Source organism: Paroedura picta, chromosome 12, assembly GCF_049243985.1.
Source record: "Paroedura picta isolate Pp20150507F chromosome 12, Ppicta_v3.0, whole genome shotgun sequence".
NCBI lineage: Eukaryota > Metazoa > Chordata > Lepidosauria > Squamata > Gekkonidae > Paroedura > Paroedura picta.
In genome coordinates this window covers 11,673,622-11,695,703 of record NC_135380.1, presented here as the reverse complement: position 1 = coordinate 11,695,703, position 22,082 = coordinate 11,673,622, and the positions used below count along the sequence as shown (strand labels likewise).

The 22,082-nt window shown below is 44.1% G+C and overlaps 2 protein-coding genes across 5 annotated transcripts; both read right to left on the bottom strand.

Annotated features, from left to right (window-relative positions):
- Positions 1–1,014: 1,014 nt before the first annotated feature.
- ACRV1 (acrosomal vesicle protein 1) lies at positions 1,015–20,714 on the bottom strand. 4 transcript variants are annotated; one of them, XM_077306255.1, is made up of 8 exons: positions 11,840–11,969; positions 11,380–11,453; positions 10,513–10,577; positions 9,166–9,291; positions 7,964–8,015; positions 3,769–3,833; positions 2,844–2,963; positions 1,015–1,905 (listed from the first exon to the last, which is right to left on the bottom strand). In XM_077306255.1, exons 3-8 carry the CDS (start codon positions 10,574–10,576, stop codon positions 1,772–1,774), a joined length of 561 nt encoding a protein of 186 aa, XP_077162370.1. In that variant the 5' UTR covers position 10,577; positions 11,380–11,453; positions 11,840–11,969; the 3' UTR covers positions 1,015–1,771. The 4 variants fall into 4 exon arrangements, with proteins under 4 accessions (XP_077162370.1, XP_077162368.1, XP_077162367.1 ...); XM_077306253.1 differs by lacking the exons at positions 1,015–1,905; positions 2,844–2,963; positions 3,769–3,833; positions 11,840–11,969 and adding exons at positions 6,835–7,272; positions 20,602–20,714; XM_077306252.1 differs by lacking the exons at positions 1,015–1,905; positions 2,844–2,963; positions 3,769–3,833 and adding an exon at positions 6,835–7,272.
- Positions 14,558–20,564, bottom strand: LOC143821839 (uncharacterized). Its single transcript, XM_077306256.1, has 4 exons — positions 20,484–20,564; positions 20,170–20,234; positions 18,700–18,825; positions 14,558–16,595 (listed from the first exon to the last, which is right to left on the bottom strand). The coding sequence occupies exons 1-4, from the start codon at positions 20,492–20,494 to the stop codon at positions 16,462–16,464; spliced, it is 336 nt and encodes a 111-aa protein (XP_077162371.1). The 5' UTR covers positions 20,495–20,564; the 3' UTR covers positions 14,558–16,461.
- Positions 20,715–22,082: the final 1,368 nt, after the last annotated feature.

The following is a 22,082-nucleotide window of genomic DNA, read 5'->3' as shown; positions in this document are numbered from 1 at the left end:
GTTATTTCCATCTCCCCCCCCCCCCAGTGGTGATACACCCCAGGTATGCCCTTCACTGGAAAAAGAGGAAAACGGCTGCAATCCTCCGTTTTATTTCTGGTTCACTATAAGCAGGACAGATTAGCCCAAGAGTAGCCTACCCAGAGGGCCTCTTGTGGCGCAGAGTGGAAAGGCAGCAGTCTGAAAGCTTTGCCCATGAGGCTGGGAGTTCAATCCCAGCAGCCGGCTCAAGGTTGAATCAGCCTTCCATCCTTCCGAGGTCGGTAAAATGAGGACCCAGCTTGCTGGGGGGTAAACGGTGACTGGGGAAGGCACTGGCAAACCACCCCGTATTGAGTCTGCCATGAAAACGCTGGAAGGCGTCACCCCAAGGGTCAGACATGACTCGGTGCTTGCACAGGGGATACCTTTACCTTTACCTTTTAGCTTACCCAGAAAGCTTTACATGTCAGAAATAAGCCAAATGTTGGCTCTGCGTGAAGCCAGTCTCAATCAAGAGACAGACAGCTGAGAAATTTAAACTGGGGTTATATGAAACTGGATCTGGAAGGGGCACTCATATTCCCTGCCCATATGCAAAGTGCCAGTAGGGGAAGGGTCATGGCAAGTGATACGGGGGGGGGGAGGGAGGACTGTGTGCATGTGTGTCTGGACATGTGCAAAATGCTCTGTTATCCCCAAATGCTCTGATCAAAAATTGGGGGAATCAGCTATGCCAAAGCGGGGATAACTAGCAGGATCTGTCTGCATAGTTTACAAGGTGATTGTCTTTCAGAAATCCAAGGCCTCAATACTGTTTAAAAACAATATTGTAGCTTTATTTACAGAATAAGACTAAGCCATTGCACTAACACCTACAGCACAAAAAATAAGATAGGAAATGGCCCAGTTTGGGGAAGAGGGCAGCAAAGTTCATACAGTTACCTATCCTGCTCAGATGGAGGAGCTGGGTGCAACACGGAGGGGGTGAGCAACACGAATGAAACCAGCATCCAAGTCAGGCATCGCCGGTGGGGAGTGAGCAAGAGCAAGTCTGAGGAAGAGTGTTTGCACTTGACAGCTCACGCCTTGAATAAATCTTTGTTGGTCTTAAAGGTGCCACTGGACTCTGATTTTGTTGTGCTACTTCAGACCAACACGGCTACCCACTTGAATTTATTCTTCCCCAGTTGACCATTCCCCTTTGAGTCCTTGACTGGCAGACAAGTCTCAGAAGCTAATAACCCAGAAAACCATTTTCCCGGCCCAAATGTTTCATCATCCACTGTCAAGCATAAATTGTGCTGTTGCTTCTACATGACAGTAGCCATGGGGAGCTGCTTTGGTACCTGAAAGGTGTCTGGCAGCGGGGACACAACAGCTCCTGGGGCCACCATGCGCTTGATCTGGATCGGGGCTTCCCAGCAATTTTCGAAGAACGACAACATATTCCAAAGCAGTGACAGTGTCTATGAGAAGGACCCACGGCCACCATCACATTCAGCTTGGCTCTTCAATCTATTTATTGTGGCCAGAGCCATGATAAGTCTGCAGGATACTTCAGATGCACGAAGTGAACCACAAGATGATATGACACATGCAAAAACTAGCCGCATTGCTAACAGCTGTGATTCATTTAATATTTGCAGTGGATAAAAAGTGTCACGCTTGAGCCTTTGTTAATACAATTAAACCTACTGGGAAATTCTCGAGACGCTCTTAGAAGGACACGGGGTTCATCACGTTGCCAGATGACGTCGGACCAAAACTGCCCGGAGATGAGCACTGACATTTAATTCATGATACGCATCGAGTTACAGAAGTCTGTTATGCAGCACCAGGTATAAATCCTGTATTTCGGTTTAACCCGCATCTCGTTTTTGCAGAATGACGTGCAACCTTTATCAACAACCACCGTCTTTCCCCCTACGAAGTTAAAAGTAAAATGAAAAGGGGGTCAGGATGAAGGCCCTGTCGTGACAGTCTCCTAACATCAGCATCCTACTGATGTGTTTTTTTCTCTGTGCATGCTTGTTCAGTCTTTCAAGAGCCCTGTCCTATATCAACCGAACAAATATCACTCCCCCCCACACAAAAAAAGCTCAGGTAAGAATCATTGGAATTTCGGGGGCCCAAGAATATCTCTAAAGGGGATTCCCTACATGGATAAAGTGTGGTTTTGAAAGGCATTCTGTGAGCCCCTCCTCAAGGGCTTTTTCATTCTCTCTCACTTCATAAGATATGGTTTGGCCATCGAAATAGGTGTTACAGATGATCCCAGCTATGTATTATACTTGCTTTGGCCAGTATTAAAAGGAAGAAGAAGAAGAAGAAGAAGAAGAAGAAGAAGAAGAAGAAGAAGAAGAAGAAGAAGAAGAAGAAGAAGAAGAAGAAGAAGAAGAGTTGGTTCTTATATGCAGCTTTTCTCTACCAGGAGTCTCAAAGTGGCTTCCCTTTGCCTTCCCTTTCCTCTTCCCATAACAGACCCCCTGTGAGGCTGAGAGAGCCCTAAGATTACTGCGTGGTGAGAACAGCTTTATCAATGCTGTGGCGAGCCCAAGGTCCGCTGGCTGCATGTGGGGAAGGAGCATGGAATCAAATCCAGCTCGCCAGATTAGAAGTCCGCACTCCTAACCACTACACCAAGCTGCCAAGTTTCAGGCGCCTGCTCCAAATCTCTTAAAGTTCAATTTCAGAATGGGTAGTGAATGGAAGTAGAGAAGTGTTCAGGTAAGAATCATTGGAGTTTAGGTGACACAAGAATATCAACTGAAGTCAGGGCTAGTTTGCTGCTTTAGACCACAGTGAAAGAAACACCTGTCTTCAGCTTAACAAGAGTCATTTTGTCTGTGGTCAGGACTCACCTTTAGTAACTTTTCGAACGTAGCAGAACTGCCGTTTGTTTGCAGTGCACACAAAATCCTTTCGTATACACTCATGATCAGATCCAACATTTAAACAGCCGTGGCACTGAGCACCTTCAACTTGGAGAGACACATGGAAAAAAAGAATGTTAGAGAACCTCCCAAGACCAAGCTATCTCAACCGGGGTTTCTTGATGGCCCTAGAAGAATTTCCCAAATGGGTGGAAGTTAATTAATTTTTATTTTTTTTTAATTAAAACATTTATCAGGTGATATGACCATATATGAACATGCCTACCTGCCCTCCCTTCCAAAAATGGTCAATGATGGGCCTAAAGGGGGTGGGAAGAGGAGAGGCCCCAGGTGGGCATGTCCACAGCTCTGCTTCTCATCCATATTCTGCACAATCACACCACTACTGGGTTTTCTCAAAGCCTTTAGAATACTTCAGGGGGTTCTCAACAGTAAAACAGTTGAGAGTGAGAGGCTGGCCTAGACAAAGCAATCACACATAGCAGTGCCTAACATCTACTTGAAATATTTCTCAGGAACATGGATGGTTGAAGGAGGGAATTATGGGGCTTTTCTGCCTTAAAGGAGAGCACCAGAACACCAATGCAGAAATGCTTCCACCTCACCCTGATCCTCAAAACAAGTCTAAGTTTTGAATTAGTGCCATGGAAAGCCAACCTTAAATGCGTAACCTGAAGCAGGTTAATTTGTGGAAATCCTTCTGTTCCAAAGATCTATGTGTGAAGACAACATCGTCTCTCACAGAAACAGATCTATAAGCCAATTTTTATCAGTCTGCCCTTAATTCCTGTTTTCCATAAAACTTTGTGGATCTCCCACTGTGGAAGAGAGAAATCTGTCATTTCCACATGCCATGCACTACAGACTTGCTGATATGTTCAGACTGACCCACCTATTTCTAAGGAGAGTATCACTAAAACAAAAAGCAGCAGGATGTCCTTCACGTGAGTTTTCATTCTGAAAAACAGAAATGTAAGGTTAAAAGAATACCTAAATTCTACAAAGCATCTGCCAACAGATTCTGGACTAAAATGGACCACTAGGCCCATGCGCAGGATTTTTAAAAGGGGGGGGGATTACAATACATTCCAGACGCTTTGTGCAACTTCTTAATTAGGTCTTTCTCACTTTTTTCTATTATTTTTTTTATCTAGCACCATTGTTAAATTTTCATTGATTCAATGGTATTTCTTGTTAAAAGTCTTTGGGGGGGGAGTTAACCCCCCCAAACACACACACACCCTTGTGCATGGCCTTATGCCACCTTGCCATCTTGGCTACGTTGATATTAATATTGCAGTGGAACAAACAAAACTGCCAGCCACTTTTAAGCTAAATGGGCAAACAACCTACTTTAGAAATGGCAGATTCATTGGAGGATCCACAGCCTCTAAAATACAATGCATGGATCAGATACCCAATCCAAATGCTAACATTAACTGTTTAATATTTGCTTAGATCTCGCTCCTGGGTAATGGCAGTGAACCAAGGAGCTTCTTCAGCAAGCTCTGCTGACTCTTCTATTCCAGGGTTGATAAACCAGGTGAAGATAAAGTGTATCTTTAATGTCCACCTGCAGGAAAACAGGTACTTAAGGAAAAGGTGCTATTTTTGCTCCCAATTAGCTGAAGATATTATCATAGAGGAGGCTCACTTTGAGTAAACATTAGTGCTTGCCTGCCCAACTACTCTATTTTACTTTATTTCTTTTACTTTTCTACATCTTGCTATATTTTGTCTAAATTTATGTCTACCTACTTTCCCTCTTTAGAAAATGGGTTCACCCAAGAATTCTTGTTACATCTTTTTGAAGACAATAATTGCTTAAAGAGATATACTGCCATCTACTGTTCTACATAAAACCTCTACTGAAAAAATATGACTAAGAAGATGAAAACGCAACAGATACTTAATAGACTTTTGACTCTTATAAACACACAATATCATTGCAAATCTAATAACTAATAACTACAACAGGATAATAGAAATTTTATATGGGAATTTATTAGATCAGCAACACAAGGGAAACCCTCCATATAGAAATGATCAAAGAAGGATCTCACCTTTGGATGTAGGATTTTTTAAATAGAGATTTAAAACATTGAAATATTGAAATATTGGAAAGATAAGTTGATATAGGAATTTGGGGGGGAGGAGGGTAATGACTAACACTGAGAAATATCTAGGGGTAATACCTGTTTAGTTGGGGGAAGTATTTTTAAAGTAGAAGGGATTTACCTTTGGGGGCTGCTTTGAAGGACGTCCACCCAATACCTGTGTCTGCCCAAGAAATAATGGAGAACAGGCCAGTGCTCAAATCAGCTGACCACCAGAAAAAGGTCACAATGTGGGCGATCAAAGCAGGTGGCAATTTATATAACAACAGGTCCTGACAGCATTACCATCTCATTCAGACAGTAGAACATTATAATAGCATAGACCAAATAGGTGTTTCATGCTGCCGCACACGAACATGGAGTTTTCCTGTGAATTAAAATTAAGGCTATTTCTGCTTAACTCCGCATACCGTCAACAAATAGAAATCTCCCAGCATTTTATCTCCCATTTCCACCAAGATTGTCCTTCAAAAGAAAATCCGTTTGTTGTTTCCTTCATCCAGTTGATCTGGTGGGCTTGCAAGAGAAAACACTGTGTTTGCTCCCAAAGTGACTAGAGGAGAAGGGTGTTTGCAGGAGATACCTGGCAAGGAAATGACTATGAAGGAGCAGAAATGGGCAGGTGAAGGAAACCAGCTCATGAGGAAGCCTGTGGGGACTCTGCTCCATCCAATCATAACCTATAAAATCGTGACCCTGGCAACATGCTTAAGGTTCCAAAGCCTCCTATTGGTGAAGGATCCCCCACACAGGGCCAATTGCTGCTCTTGCTCAGGATTCCACACACACACACCCCTTCCATTCAGGCCTGCTGTGAAGGAAGCCTCTAACAGCCCCTGACTGAGGCGAGGGACATGTTTCCAAGAGCAAAACAGGGGAGTCTGAGGGCAGGCACCTGCATTCCTTTTGAGGGGGGGAGCTTTCCCCTTCTGCCTAAGGGTCGGCTGACAAGGAGGCCACAGAAAAGCTTCTTCTCACTTAAAATACTGCTCTGGCCAGCCTTGTTGCTCGAGGGCAGATGCAGCCAAGCCAGACACGTGTCTTCTCCATCACTATCTGAACATTTGAGGCCTACCACACAAGGTTGTTATGCAGATGAAACGGGATGCTTTTGCCTTCAGCTTCATCAACAACCCTGTGCAGTAGGCCTCAAGTGTTTCATCTCCACAACCACCTGTGTGGGAAGCTTCAAATGTTTCTTCTGCATGACAAACTTGTCCACCTTCCACTTCCTAGGTGTGCGTGAACCTGACTGTTGAGCGTAGAGAGACCTCGTCTTAGAGTTGCCAGCTTCCAAGTGAGGCACAGAACCCACACCAAACCTTGAGCGAGTGCCCATTGTATTACAGCACACAATGGACATTACTGCAAATGAAGGAATACGACTGCATCTGGGGAGTCTCAGTTAGGATGTCCTGCTGGCCTTCTCCTGTTGGGAAAATTTGTCCATGGCTGCCTGCAAATTTAGGCTAGCGTTTGGCTATTTCTGAACAGGCATGGAACGAAAAGTCAGTCGTGTTGAAGTCAGAATGTAAAACTCAGAGTGTACAAAACCAGGTTCAAATCCCTGTCAAACAAAGATCTCTGGGTAACCTTGGGCCATAGGCCTGTTGGGAAAATAAATGGGCACCCAGCAGAACTACGCATATGACCCTAAGTGCACACTGGAACCAGGACCCAGTGGTAGTTTAAGGGCCATCAGCCTATTCCTTCCCACTGGTTACTGATTCTGCTTCTGGATTATTAGATGTGTTCAAAAACAGTCTGCTGGAATGACAAGAGACACCAGCACAGTTGTAGAATCCTCAGGAAACCAACATACAAACAGTCACTTGGACATCTTCAGCTGTCAAAGTTTATAATGTTCAAGCATAAGTTGTTATGGGACCATAGAAAAGAGTACAATTGTTTTATAAGTTTTTAATATTAAGAGGCTTGACCAAAGTTGCACAGAGACACCGGAAGAGATGAAACCACCACTGTTTGTCAGCGAAAAACACGCGCTCACTGTCGGCTGAATCCCACCAAACAAATGTCTCTGCAGTATTCGTGAGGCCTGCTGTTCTATGGTGATTTGTTCAAGGTTGTCGGTCAGTGGGACAGATTTAGGAATGTACATCTTTGGGAGAGGAGAGGGACTCATTTTAGGCATGGCAACCAATGCCTGTGGGAATGGGAGTCGCCCAACCTGGTAGGCTGGGACAGAGCAACTGTGCAGCCAATCAAGTAATGGTAATAGTTCTTTGATGGAAATGTGTGGACCAATGGGAATGGGTACTCTGTAACAAATGAGAAACGGAAGTTTAAAAGATTTGTATTCACTTGCTAAGTTGAAGATCTACGATCTGAGGTCATTCTACTCGGCACAGAATATAATTTTTATATTATGGGACTATTGTTGGACTATTTTGGATTCTTGTGTTTGATTGGTTTTGAGTTTGGGATCTCACAAAGGAGTCATTGTTTTTGCTTCATAGGTTGATTTATTCGGGTATGAGCTTTAATGGTCTGCAGGGAGGGGGTGCCAACCTCCAGGTGATGGCTGGAGGTCCCCTGGGATTATAACTGATCTCCAGGCGACAAGAGATCAGTTCATCTGGAGAAAATGGTCACTTTTGAAAGTGGGCTTTATGGCATTGTATCCCACTGAAGTTCCTGCCCTCCTCAAAACCCAAGCCCCAAAATCTCCAGTGATTTCCCAACCCAGAGCAAGCAACCCTATCTGTTGGACAGATTCATGAAGTGAAAAACAAGATGATATGATTACACAAATGATTTTGACTAGTTGCAGCTCCAAACCTTCATACAAGGCAGAGTATTTGAAGGGTGGGGTCAACAGGCTGCCAGGTACCATAAGTCCAAAGCTGTTCTAACTCATGCAATAATTTTTAGTACCAAGCATTCATAGAGTTGCAGTTATCTGAAGAGCAGCACCAGGTAAAAACATCAGTGCCTGTAATATAAAGGTACCCAGTTCTGCAGGAGTAGGAGCAACCTCGCGTAACTTTCAGAATAATCCCATCTATGAATAAAAAAAGAGAAAGAGAGAGACAAGGGTAATTACATGCTGGGTTATGCAAGATCTGTTCTGTGCATGATTCAGAAACATATCCTACAGGAGACATTGGGAGAGAGATGTAGTTGAAGCATTTTCAGATTAGGAACTCCATGGTATTTTCAAATGACTGGCTCAGCTGGAGACTACCTTGAGTACACTTCCTCCCAATTGCCTCCGGAAGACCACAGTTAATTAGACTGTTAGGACTATCCCCTCTCTCTCTTTAAAAAGGTGGTTCTCTTCACAATAAACGTATGCTCTGTCATATTTGAACTCTACCAACAGTATGACGGCTGTGTCCTGAAAATCTCTTATGCTTAGCACTGTGATCTTTCCGTTCATAGGAATGTTCTCCATTCATGTTTGTTCATGTTTCCCAACATGCATTGCATCCTGTGGTGCTGCTCATTGGCTGTCTCATGCATGCTGTCTGAACCCATTGTTTTTATATTCTGCAATCCACTTCAAGTATCAGAGGGAATAGTAGGTTATAGATGAAAAGAAATAAAGGCAGAATCCTGATCGCCAACAAAATTTCACAGAAACTCTGCCTCTAAGAGTTTTCTTTCCCCCTTCCGGTTTAATTTGTATGCTGAGATCATTACGAGACAAATTGAACGCAAAGAATCAGTCACCAGAATTAAGATTGGAGGAAGGAACTCTGCTGTGGATTAAGCCCTGTGCTAGGCATCTGCTTTGGACCAGTTGATGTAGTGGTTAAAAGCAGCCAACTCCACATTCCTTGGCCCAGTCACAGGTCTCTCAGAGTTCTCTTAGTCTAACCTCCCACACAGGGTGTCTGTTGTGGGGAGAGAAAGGCTAGGCGATTATAAGCTGCTTTCAAGGGGGTGGCAGATTGCAGTGGATGAGCAATAGGGTTGTGAGAGTCCTGCATTGTATGGGGGGCTGACTAGATGGCCTAGGAAGTCACTTCCAACTCTGTGATTCCATGATACTATTTTGGGTAGTAAAAAGCAGGTTCCAAAAAAACAGCTCTTCTTCTTCTCAATTTGCTGCTTATGTCTATAGTGAAAGCCATGCCTTGGGTTGGATATGGCCATTTGACCCCAGAGTCATTTGTCTACAATACACGAAATCTGCCGTCAGGACTCACTTCTTTGAGTTCTTTGAATGAAGCAACGTCGCCGTTTGTTACGGCTTATTTTGCACACGTATGGCTTTGTTGCACAACTGTTATCCGACAGAACATCCTTACACCCTTGGCAGTAAGCACCTCCATCTAGGAAAGACAAATGGAAAAAGGAGAATATCAGAGAGAGCTCCTAAACCCAGCCAGCGCCTAAGCTCTGCTTCAAAGGATTGTCAGAAGAGGGGATTGACCGAGGAAGGGGAGACTTGCAGTACTTTTCTGCTTTAAAGGACGACACCATTAGTACCCATCCAGAAATGTTTCCACAATCCTCTCACCCCATCGCCCAAGACAAATAGATTGTAAACATTAACATGGAAAGCCAGCCTTAAATGTGTAATGTGATGCAGGGTAATTTGTGGAAATCCTTTTGTTTTGTGTTTGCAAAAATGCTACAATTTGTTCTGGGTTTTAGTGTTCGCCACCTATATTTATCTGTGGCTACTTGTTATGCCATTACAGGTTATCTATATCGATCCATCCCAAAGATCAGATAGAAGGTCTGAGAGGTCAAGATCTTCTCCAGTAGAAACTCTCTATGGGCCAAGCTCTATGGGCCAAGTTCTACCAATCCACTCTTAATTTATTTCTTTGTCATATCCATCTGGGTTTCCCGTTACAGAATGTGCCATTGCCACCAGCACATACTGCACAGACCACGAGGAACCCATGTAGGCAGCAGGAATGTCAATCTTCAAAGCAGATGAGTGAACCTAAAATAGCATTCATCATTGGCTACTTAGCAACAGAGGTCAAACCTACTCCAGTTACCGGCTAGTTTTGTGAATACACCGTTAGTGATCATTAATGGTCAGGCCCACAAGAGATCAACAGACTAACAACAGCCCCAATACTCAGAGCATTTCAGGATTTCAGGACCCTCAAGTACATTCCTAAAAGGGTCTGAGCATTGGGATGGTTGTTCGGCTGTTTGAGCTCTTGTAAGCCACACCGATAATTATCAGTGATGAGGGACTCACAAAACTTTAGCCTGTAACCAGTGCAAGTTTGGCTTTTGGTGCGAGGAGGCAGATGATGAAAGCTTTTTGATGTTCACTGCTTTGAAGATTGGCATTCCGGCTGCCTACGCGGGTTCCTTGTGACCTTTCCAGATCCCACCTGCTATAACCACTATAAACTAGCCTAAAGAAGTGCTGTTCCATTTTCTACCCACCCTGAGTATCTTAAGCACCACACTACATAAATATTTCCCATATGGCCCTTCAGAGTACATGATTCTCTAGCAGCAATCATTCCCAGTCAGTTGCATTGTGACAATTTCACCTTTCTTCCCTTCCTCTAATGACCTACCTACTTCGAAGGAGAGCATCACTAAGACACAAAGCAGTAGAATATTGTTCATTTGAATGTTCATTCTGAAAAACAAGGGAAAACACAATGTTAAAACAGCATCTCTGCAAAGCATGTGCCAGAAGATTATCAGCAAAGATAGTCCATCTTCCCATTAATATTAATATTGCAAAGAAACAGATAAAACTGCCAGCCAGAAAACCCAATATCAAGCCAAATGGGTCAACAATCTCGATACAGTAGATTCATTGGAGGATCCACAAATTCTGAAGTAAAGTGCACAGTTTAGATAGCCAGTCCAAGCACTAGCATTAACTACTTAATATCTTCTAAATCTACATCTCAGGTTTCATGTGCAATTCACAAAATCCCTTTTTTGAATTGGAGTTAAACCTTGAGGTTTCCTGGGTCAATGCCATCTCTCAAGAAAAGGAAGCTAGAGAGATTTACAGGGGATGAGGAATCTGGAAGGGCAGAAGCCGAGGAAAGATAGTCCTTCCATTCATTAAAGCCAGAATAGTCCTTTAATTTCATGCTGATCCAACAGAGTTGAGGCCTCTGAAATGGAAACTATAATGGAAACAGACTATGTTACACAGATCGAAACTTTGATTCCACATGATGTAGGATTGCCTAGGAGTGTCCTCATTCTGCACAGTAATCATGATGCAGGTTTAGTATTGCAGTCGCTACCTTCAGCTTTATTCTAGCTAGACGGACATTTCAAAACAGCCACACAGATCAGGAGGGCAGACATGATAGCTAGCTAGAGCACCTGGTATTTACATGCCAGTGATTCAGGAGCATAATTTTCAGATTTAGCAATCACGAAGAGATTTAGCAGTCATAAGGCCAAATAATACTCACATGGACACTTGGAATTCACCGATTATTGTATTAAGTACTGAAAAAACTTGTTATGTCCCCTTCGCTGCCTCTATCTGAACACACACAAAAATACATAGTAGTATATGATCTCTCGACTGTATCTTTCAATATCATCCTAGCACGAGACATTTCTTTTACCATTACTGCCTTAACATACGTAACTGTATGATGCAAGCATTTGCATGATATTAAAAACATATAACACTGAAACTGTTTTGTAGAAGAATCTACGCCTTCTATTACAATGAGAATCACTTCTCCGGACCCCTTAGAAAACAGGTTATTTCAGCTCAATGCAAAGCAAAGCTTTGAACGTCATACATTTCCTCCATTTAGCTCATGCAACTCTCACTCCATGCCTGGGTATTTCTATGGGGCACACAAGTTTTCTTTGCATCAGGCTTCTTCAACTAGGGCAGCAGGAGAGAAAAGTATTGACCTTCTCTGCCAGAAAGCAGCATCCAGTAGTCGCCAAGTAACTCCCACGACTGGCTGGCCAGACTTTAGGAGACACAGTCCGTACTGGTGCTTTGAAGAACATCCACCCAAAAGCTGCGTCTGCCCAAGAAATAATGGAGGACAGGCCAGTGCTTAAATCAGCTGACCACCGGAAAAAGGTCATGACGTGGGCGAGCAAAGCAGGTGGCAATTTATGTAACAACTCATCCTGACAGCATTACCATCTCATTTTGATAGCATAAACTGGAAATTCCCATTTCATTGTATCTGAAGAAGCAAGCAAGCACACAAAAGCTTATACCTTGAATAAAACTTTGTTGGTCTTAAAGGTGCCCCTGGACTTGCTTTGGGTCAACCTAGCTACCCACTTGAATTGATCACTCTGATACTATTATTATTAGCCAAATGAAATTAACTGTGAGCACTAACCACTCAGCAATGCTGTGGACTCGCTCAGCATAACTTAGTATAGCCTTTTTCAACTTTTTTAACATGGAGGAACCCCTGAAATACATTTCAGGCGTCAAAGACCCCTGGAAGTGGTGTCATGCCCCTTCAGAAAAGCGGATACGGAAGTACGAAGTATGATGTAGGAACCAGACCATCAATCACTGACTGTTTCCATTGTGGAGAAAGAGAGTAGGCCTGTAGAGCAACCGAGTAAGAGGGCTCCAGTGACACCTATTGATGCCAGCCATTATCTGAGCATCTGGGAAAGACCTCTGGGGGGGGGGTCTCACACAACCCCAGGGGTCCCTGGAATCCTGGTTGGGAACTCCTACCTTAGTACATCTGGAAATAAGAAACTAGTGATGGCAAAATCTGCACTTTAGGCTGATGAGATTCTAGGATGGTCCAATAGATCTGCCAACAGATTTGACCCCCCCCCCCACCCTACCCCCTGGCCACTAGGCCTAGGCCAAGGATTTTTTTCAGTTTTTCAGAAGCTCATTATGAGGACAGAAAATATTGTAAGCGGCACTCATCGTGTTGGGGAACTATTTAAAATACTTAATAATAGTATTGTCTTTATAGTCCTGAGGTCGGTAAAATGAGTACCCAGCTTGCTGGGGGGTAAACGGTAATGACTGGGGAAGGCACTGGCAAACCACCCCGTATTGAATCTGCCATGAAAACGCTGGAGGGCGTCACCCCAAGGGTCAGACATGACCCCGTGATTGCACAGGGGATACCTTTACCTTATAGTCTAGAGTTTTAATGACAGTTTAATTTTGGACCAGAACTATTCTTCAATGTATTCATGCATCTATATTCTTCCACTGCTTTTCCAGGCCATTTTTAGCAGCAAAATCATATTTTGGCCATAGTAAATTCTGGGATGTTTGTCCTCAGGGGGAGCCCTCAGCTTTGCTTTCTAGAAGCCTGTAAGTATTTGTGGCAGGCCTGCCTTCAGGCCATCATGCCACTCAGGGTCCCGTGTATCTGAGGGACTGCCTCTCTGCCTATGCCCCTCAAAGAGCACTACACTCCCTGGCCCCAAGGAAGCATGTTTGACCTCAATCAGGGCCAGATCATTCAGCCTTGGGCCCCACCTGGTGGAATGAAGACACCTGGGCCCTGTCGAAGCTAGCACAGTTCCACAGGCCCTGCAAAATGGAGCTTTTCCACCAGGTATAATGGTTGAGGTCACCCAGCTTGCTGCATGTAGAGCAGTGAGACATCAAAAGTGGTTCTCCAGATCAGAGGTTGCTGTTCTTGACCCCTACACCACGCTGGCTCTAGAGGCCCTGGTAGCCCTGGGGTCTCCACAGAGGTGGCCTTCCTTAGGTGTTCTAAGGTGACCCAGAGGCTAGACAGCCACTTCTGTGAATTTAGGCAGATTGTGAGTGGGTGGGCAAAAGGGACTGTGCCCATGCTTGGGTCTTGTGGCTCTTTCTTGCCTGCCCAGGGAAATGCCAATCACCATTTTGGGTTTGGAGGTGAATTTCCTCCAGGCCAGACTGGCCAGGAATTCTGGGATTTTTGAGGGTGAGCATCATCTGGGCATGGAATGTAGTGGGCAGGTAGTTGTGAATTTCCTGCATTCTGCAGGGGGGGTTAGACTAGATTACCCTGGATGTCCCTTCCAACTCTATGATTCTGTGATTCAAAGTTATGTGATTAACTTTCATATGGTGGCTACGTCTGAGCTGGGTGATGTCAACCAGAGACCAGACAGAATATTGATTTGGGAATCCAAGGATCAGCAACCCTGCATATATTAGTAGCATTTATATAAGCTAGAAAAGTGCAACAGTATCACGATGTGAAATTTTCAACTTTCTGCCAATTTTCTTTGCACTGCTGAAGATCTTTGCCTGGAACACCAGAACCAACTCCCTCCATCAAGGAAAGATTAGTATCCACTGTTTAAGAGGTTAAAACAACTGATGTTCACTCAGTGGTTTGGGAGCCACCTGTGGCTCTTCTAGGCGCTGTCCCCAATGTGGCACCCATTCCATGTTCGAGGAAGTCTGAATCTAATAGCAATATTTGCAGGCGATGCTTTCTCAGGTCGTGAGGGCATCCTATAAGCATTGCTACTAATGCCCCTGTGCGAATATGATTATACAGCTTGCACTCAAATAAGATGTGTTCTGTGTTCTCTACTTGGCCCTCATTGCAGATACAGAGTCGATCCTTGAGAGGGAGTCCATCAAATTTCCCACTCAAGTAAGCAGAGGGCAGGGCATTGTGACGAAGGAGGGTAAAGGATCTCCTGTGCTCAGACCCATTGCCGTGCCTCTTCAATAGGCTAGCTCGCCCCCTCATCACGGCAAGGAATGCGTTGTTGTTCAAGGAAGTCAAAAAGACCACGGCCCTGTAGATGTCATGGTTCCAAAATGAGAACACCGTGGAGGACAGCTAAGCTGCAAGGTGGAAGTGAAAAACCCAAACACATTCAGGTCAAATCAAATAGCAATTTTATACTGCAGCGCATGAACATGGAGGTTTCAAGTGAATTAGAATTCAAGCTGTTTCTGTTTAATTCCGCACACCTTCAACAAACAGAAATCTACAAGCGTTTTATCTTCCATTTCCACCAGATTGTCCTTTAAATAACTCTGTTGTTTCTTTTATCCAGTTGGTAAGAGAAAACACTGTGTTTGCTCCCAAAGTGACTAGAGGAGAAGGGTGTTTGCAGGAGATACCTGGCAGGGAAATGACTATCAAGGGGCAGAAATGGGCAGGTGAAGGAAACCAGCTCATGAGGAAGCCTGTTTGGACTCTGCTGCATCCAATTATGAAATAATGTTGCACCTGCTGAGTCTGAACTGAAATCAGTTATGATGTCCCGGGGGGGGGGGGGGGAGGTTGCAGCATCAAAAAGAGGTAACACCAGTGGACCTTCTGCAGAAATCCAGGGCCAAGTTCTCAAGAGGAACAGGCTCTGTTCACACATCTCCTCATTAGAAGGGTTCATTTGAAGAGAGCAGCACTAGATAAAAAGATGTGATTTCTTTGGCCATCCAGCTGTAATTTTATCAGAGTAAACCAACCAGTGAACACATACAGGGCTTGCTGGCCTGTGGCTAGATACTCGTGAACAAACTGGATTTCATCTCTTTTTAACTTGTAAAAATAGTTTTTTTAAAAAACTATTAACTGTTTTTGCAAAGTTTGTCCATGGCTTCCTGCAAATACATGTTTCATGTATCGTTGACTAGTTTTAATGTAAACCGCCCTGAGCCTTCGGGGAGGGCGGCATATAAATCTAAATAAATAAATAAATAAACAAACAAACAAACAAATAAATAAATAAATAAATTCAGGCTAGCGTTTGGCTATTACTCAACAGGCGTGGAACAAAAAGTCAGTTGTGCAGAGGTCAGAATGTAGAACTAAGACAGGACAAAACCAGGTTCAAACTGTTGTTGAACCAAGATCATCCCTGGATTCTTGTGATTTATTGGTTTTGAGCTTTGAATCTCACAGTGGATTCTGTATTGTTGCTTCGTAGGCTGATTTGTTAGGGAAAGAACTTTGAAGGTCTGCAGGTAGGATTTCCAACCTCCAGGTGACGGCTGGAGATAACCTGGGATTACAACTGCCAGTGTCAGAGATCAGTTCATCTGAGAAAACGGACACTTTGGAGCATTATGGCATTATATCCCGCTGAAGTTCATGCCCTGCTCAAAACCCACCCCTCATATTTATTTGTTAGTTAGTTTGTTTGTTTATTTGGATTTTTATACCTCCCATTTTTTACAGCTCTGGGCGATTTACATGGAATAATTATGTCATTTTACATGGCACATTATAATAATTTAATCTATAATATACAAGTTTCAATACAACATCATAACAACCAAGTAACAATTTATAACACAACATAAATAACAACAACACTGGGGAGATCAAATTTGTTCAGTCATGGAAGGGCATCTGAGGCGGGGCCCTCCAGTGATTTCCCAACCCAGATTAACTAACTCTACTTGTTGGACAGATTCATAAATAACCTAACAAGGTGATGTAATCACACAAGTAATTCTAACTAGTTCCAACTCAGAACCTTCGCACTGGACAATGTCTTTGATGGGGGGGGCCAACAGGCTGCCAGGTGCTGTAAGACCAAAGCTGCTCTAACACATGCAGTAATGTTTAGTACCAAGCATTCATAGAGTTACAGTTATCTGAAGAGCAGCACCAGGTAACAACATAACTGCCCCTATTATAAACTGCCCCAGTTCTGCAGTAGTAGGCACAACCCCGAGTTACTCTCATAATCATCCCTCCTATGAATAAAAAGAGAAAAAGAGAGAAGGGTCAGTACGTGCTGGATTATACAAAATCTGTTCTGTGCATGAATCAAAAGCAAATCCTACAGGAGACCTTGGGGGGGGGGGAAGATGTCGTTCTAGCATATGCAGATTAGGAGCTTCCTAGAATTTTCAAATATTCTCTTCCTGACTGGCTCAACTGGAGACTACCTGCTCCTTTGAGTACACTTCCTCCTGGTTGCCTCCAGAAGAACACAATTAGTCAGTTAGACTGTTAGGACTATCTCTCTCCTCTCTCTCTGTACATACTTGGATCTCTTCACAATAAACACATGCTGTGTCATATTTGAACTCTACCAACAGTATGACGGCTGTGTCCTGGAAATCTCTTATGCTCAGCACTGTGATCTTTCTATTCATAGGAATGTTCTCCATTCATGTTTGTTCATGTTCCCCAACATAAATAGAACAATGTTTACATTCTTTCCCCACAAGCACAAGAGCAAAATCATCAATGGAGCGGGACTGTAGTCTATTGCTCTCTTTGTTGCATCCGACTTAAATTTGTTGCCTAGACTTTTGTGATCCATTTTCTGCATCACATCCTGTGGTGCTACTCATTGGCTGTCTCATGCATGCTGTCTGAACCCACTGTTTTTATATTCTGCAATCCACTTCAAGTATCAGGGGGAACAGTAGGTTATAGAAGAAGAAGAAGAAGAAGAAGAAGAAGAAGAAGAAGAAGAAGAAGAAGAAGAAGAAGAAGAAGAAGAAGAAGAAGAATTAGTTATTACATGCTGCTTTTCTCTACCCAAAGGAGTCTCAAAGCGGCCCACAGTCACCTTCCCTTTCCCCTCCCCACAACAGACACCCTATGAGGTAGGTGAGGCTGAGAGAGCCCTGATATTACTACTCGGTCAGAACAGCTTTATCAGTGCTGTGGGAGCCCAAGGTCACCTAGCTGGCTGCATGCGGGAGAGTGCAGAATCAAACCCGGCTCACAAGATTAGAAGTCCGCACTCCTAACCACTACACCAAACTGGCTCTCACGAAAAGAAATAAAGGCAAAATCATGATCGCCAACAAAATTCCACAGCAGCTCTGCCTCTAAGAGCCAAAGTTATAGACTGGCAAGGAAATAATTTCTGCAAAGAACAGCTTTTTAGAAATAAAAAAATTACTAAGGATGGGCAGCCCAGTTCTTTCAAAGCAGATGTGGCTACCAAATGATACTTAAATACTCCTCAATGAAGAATGGACAGGCGTGCCACAGGACCACGTTGTTTCAGGGGATGTGCATATAATGCAGTTTTGAAATGTATTCTTTTACCTGCTTGAGAGGGTAGCTGGATGTAGAAAAAGAAATAAATGCATTGAAATGCGTTATTTTACCTGCTCAAGTGCTCTTCCATCCACTCTGACTTTCCAAGTTATATTCAGACAATCAAAACGAGTTACAGGTGAAACCCTGCTGCGGATTAAGCCCTGTGCTAGGCATCTGCTTTAGACCGGTTGATGTAGTGGTTAAGAGCAACCAGCTCTAATCTGGAGAACCCATGCAGCCAGCTGGGTGACCTTGGGAAGGCACAGTTCTCTCAGAGCTCTCTCAGCCCCACTTACATCACAGGGTTTCTGTTGTGAGGAGAGGAAGGGGTGACAATGGTAAGCTGCTTTGTATCTTCTGAGAGCCAGTTTGGTGTAGTGGTTAGGAGTGTGGACTTCTAATCTGGCATGCCAGGTTCGATTCTGCACTCCCCCACATGCGACCAGCTGGGTGACCTTGGGCTCACCATGGCACTGATAAAACTGTTCTGACCGGGCAGCGCTCTCTCAGCCTCACCCACCCCACAGGGTGTCTGTTGTGGGGAGAGGAATGGGAAGGCGACTGTAAGCCACTTTGAGCCTCCTTCGGGTAGGGAAAAGCGGCATATAAGAACCAACTCTTCTTCTTCTTCTTTGGGTAGTAAAAGGCAGGTTGCAAAAATCCAATGCTGCTTCTTCTTAGTTTGCTGCCTATGTCTATGGCGAAAGGAACCACAGCCATGCCTTGGTTAGAAAATGGCCATTTTACCCCAGAGTCATTTGTGTACAATACATGAAATCTGCCGGAAGGACTCACTTCTTAGAGTTTTTCGAATGAAGCAGCGTCTCCGTCCGCCATGGCCTATTTCGCACATGTATGGCCTTGTTGCACAGCTGTTATCCGATCGAATATTATAACACCCTTGGCATTGGGCACCTCCACCTGGGGGAGACAAATGGAAAAAGAAAAATGTCAGAGAGCCCCCCATAAACCCAGCCATAACAATTACACACAGTATGGAAGCTTGAGGAAAGCGCTACAGTGCTTTTCTGCTCTAAAGGAGACCACTGTTAGCATGCATCCAGAAATGCTTCCACAACCCCTTCACCCCATCCCCCAAAACAAATAGATTGCAAACAGGACCATGGAAAGCTGACCGTAAATGTGTAATGTGATGCAGGGTAATTTGTACAAATCCTTCTGTTCCAAAGATGAGATCACCTCCAGCAGAACCAGCTCTATGGGTCATTTTTCACCAATCCACTCCTAACTCCTTTCTTTGTCATATCTATGGATTTCCCACCCTGGAAGACACAGGAATGGGCGTGCCATTCCCACCAGCACCTCACGTTCCAGGGTATTGTAGGATCACAGTTTCCCTGGACACGCTGCCAAGTTGCTAGACCACGAGGAACCCAGGTAGGCAGGAGGAACATCCATCTTCAAAGCAGATGAGTGAACATCAAATAGCTTTCATCATTGGTGCAAGTTTGACTTTTGGTGCAAGGAGGCAGATAATGAAAGCTATTTGATGTTCACTCAAGTGCTTTGAAGACTGACATTCCTGCTGCCTAAACAGGTTCCTTGTGACCTTTCCATATCCCACCTGCTATAACCATTAGTAGTTAACATACTCAGGTGCTTTGCTCCATTTCTAAGCATTCACTTCACCATTTTGACTCAGTTGCCCAAATGCAGCTAGCAAAAACCAGCCTAGGGAAGAGCACACAGCAGGCCTGGACATGCAAATCTGAAATAATGAGTTGTGAGTTTTGTTCAGGAAGCTGCTGAACACTTTTAGCATCTGCAAGACAAAGCCCAACAGGAGCATTTTAAAGTTGCATGGTGTGGTGGTTACAAGCAGCAGCTTCTACTCTAGTGAGCTGGGTTTGATTTCCCACTCCTTCACATGCAGCCAGCTGGGTGACCATGGGCTTGTCACAGTCCTGATAGTGCTGTCCTTGCAGAGCAGTCCTGTGAGAGCTCTCTCACTTACCAGGGTGTCTGTTGTGGAGAGAGGAAGGGAAAGCAATTATAAGCTACTTTGAGACCCCCTTCGGGCAGTGAAAAGTGGGGTGTTAAAAAAACCTCTACTTCTTCATACATTTCCCCAAAGTTTACATATGAAACTAGTCCATTTTCCACCCACCCTGAGTATCTTAAGCACCATACTACATAAATATTTCCAACATGGCCCTTCTGAGTTCAAGATTCTCTTGCAGAAATCATTCCTAGTCCCTAGCACTGTGACAATTTCACCTTTCTTCCCTTCCTCTAATGACCTACCTACTTCGAAGGAGAGCATCACTAAGACACAAAGCAGCAGAATATTGTTCAATTGAAGACTCATTCTGAAAAACAGGGGGAAAAACAAGAGGTTAGAAGAGCATCTCAAGACTACAAAGTATCTGTCATTACATATGTAACTATATATGATGCCTTTCTTCCAAACATTGCACAATATAAAAAACATATAACACTGAAACTGTTTTGTAGAAGAATCTACATCTTATATCACAAAAAGAATAACTTCTTGGGACCCCGTAGGACACCGGTTATTTCAACTCAATGCTTTTGAAAGCAAAGCTTGAACGTCATACATTTCCTCCATTTAGCTGGTGCAACTCTCGCTCCATGCCTGGGTATTTCTATGGGGCACACAAGTTTTCTTTGCATCAGGCTTCTTCAACTAGGGTAGCAGGAGAGAAAAGTATTGACCTTCTCTGCCAGAAAGCAGCATCCAGTAGTCACCAAGTAACTCCCACGACTGGCTGGTCCAGACTTTAGGAGACGCAGCCCGTACCGCTGCTTTGAAGAACGTCCAGCCAAAAGCTGTGTCTGCCCAAGAAATAATGGAGGACAGGCCAGTGCTCAAATCAGCCGACCACTGGAAAAAGGTCATGACGTGGGCGAGCAAAGCAGGTTGCAGTTTATGTAACAACACATCTGCACAGCTTTACCATCTAGTTCAGTTAGTACAGGCGTAGTCAAACTGCGGCCCTCCAGATGTCCGTGAACTACAATTCCCAGGACCCCCTGCCAGCATTCGCTGGCAGGGGCTCCTGGGAATTGTAGTCCACGGACATCTGGAGGGCCGCAGTTTGACTACCCCTGAGTTAGTAGAACATTATGATAGTGTAGACCAGGCTTCCTCAACCAGGGTTTCGTGAATTCCTGAGGTTTCTTGACAGCCCTGGAAGGGTTTCCTGAATGGGTGGGAGTTAACTAATTTTTTATACATATTTTAAATTTGTGAAACATTTATCAGATGATATGGCTATATATGGTCACGCCCCGGATAAGGTTGGGCAAGGATTGGGTTTGCAAGAAGATCCTAGCAGCTCTGGAGATAGACAAGGCAAGTAAAGGGTTAAGAGGGGAACAAGGCTCGGAGAAGAGAGAGGCAGAGCTGGGCCTAAACCACAGGAGATCAAGGATAAAAGGGAACAGGCCCTGTTTGCTCCTTATTAGAAGGGTACATTCCAAGAGAGCAGCACTAGATAAATAGATATCATCTCTTCAGCAATCCAGCTGTAATTTTATCAGAATAAACCAACCAGTGAAAACACAGGGCTTGCTAGCCTGTTGTTAGATACACACTGGATTTCATTTCTTTTTAATTTGTAAAAATAGTTTTTAAAACTATTAACTGATTTTTCAAAGTTTGTCCATGGCTTCCTGCAAATTTAGGCTAGCTTTTGCTTATTAATGAACAGGCATGGAACAAAAGGTCAGTCATGTAGAGCAGGGATAGTCAACCCTGTGGTCCTCCAGATGTTCGTGGACTACAATTCCCATGAGCCCCTGCCAGCAAACGCTGGCAGGGGCTCGTGGGAATTGTAGTCCATGAACATCTGGAGGACCACAGGTTGACTACCCCTGATGTAGAGGTCAGAATGTAGAACCAAGACTGGACAAAACCAGGTTCAAATCACTGTCAAACGAAGATCTCTGGTTAACCTTGGGCCATAGGCTTGTTGGGAGAAGAACTACGCATATGACCCTAAGCGCACACTGGAGCCCGGCCTCAGTGGCAGTGTAAGAGCCATCAGACTATTCCTTCCCAGTGGTTGCTGATTCTGCTTACTGGTTATCAGCATGGTTCAAGAATTCCTCATGAAACCAACATGCAAACAGCCACTTGGTCATCTTCAGCTGTCAAAGTTTATAATGTTCAAGTACAAGTTGTTATGGGACCA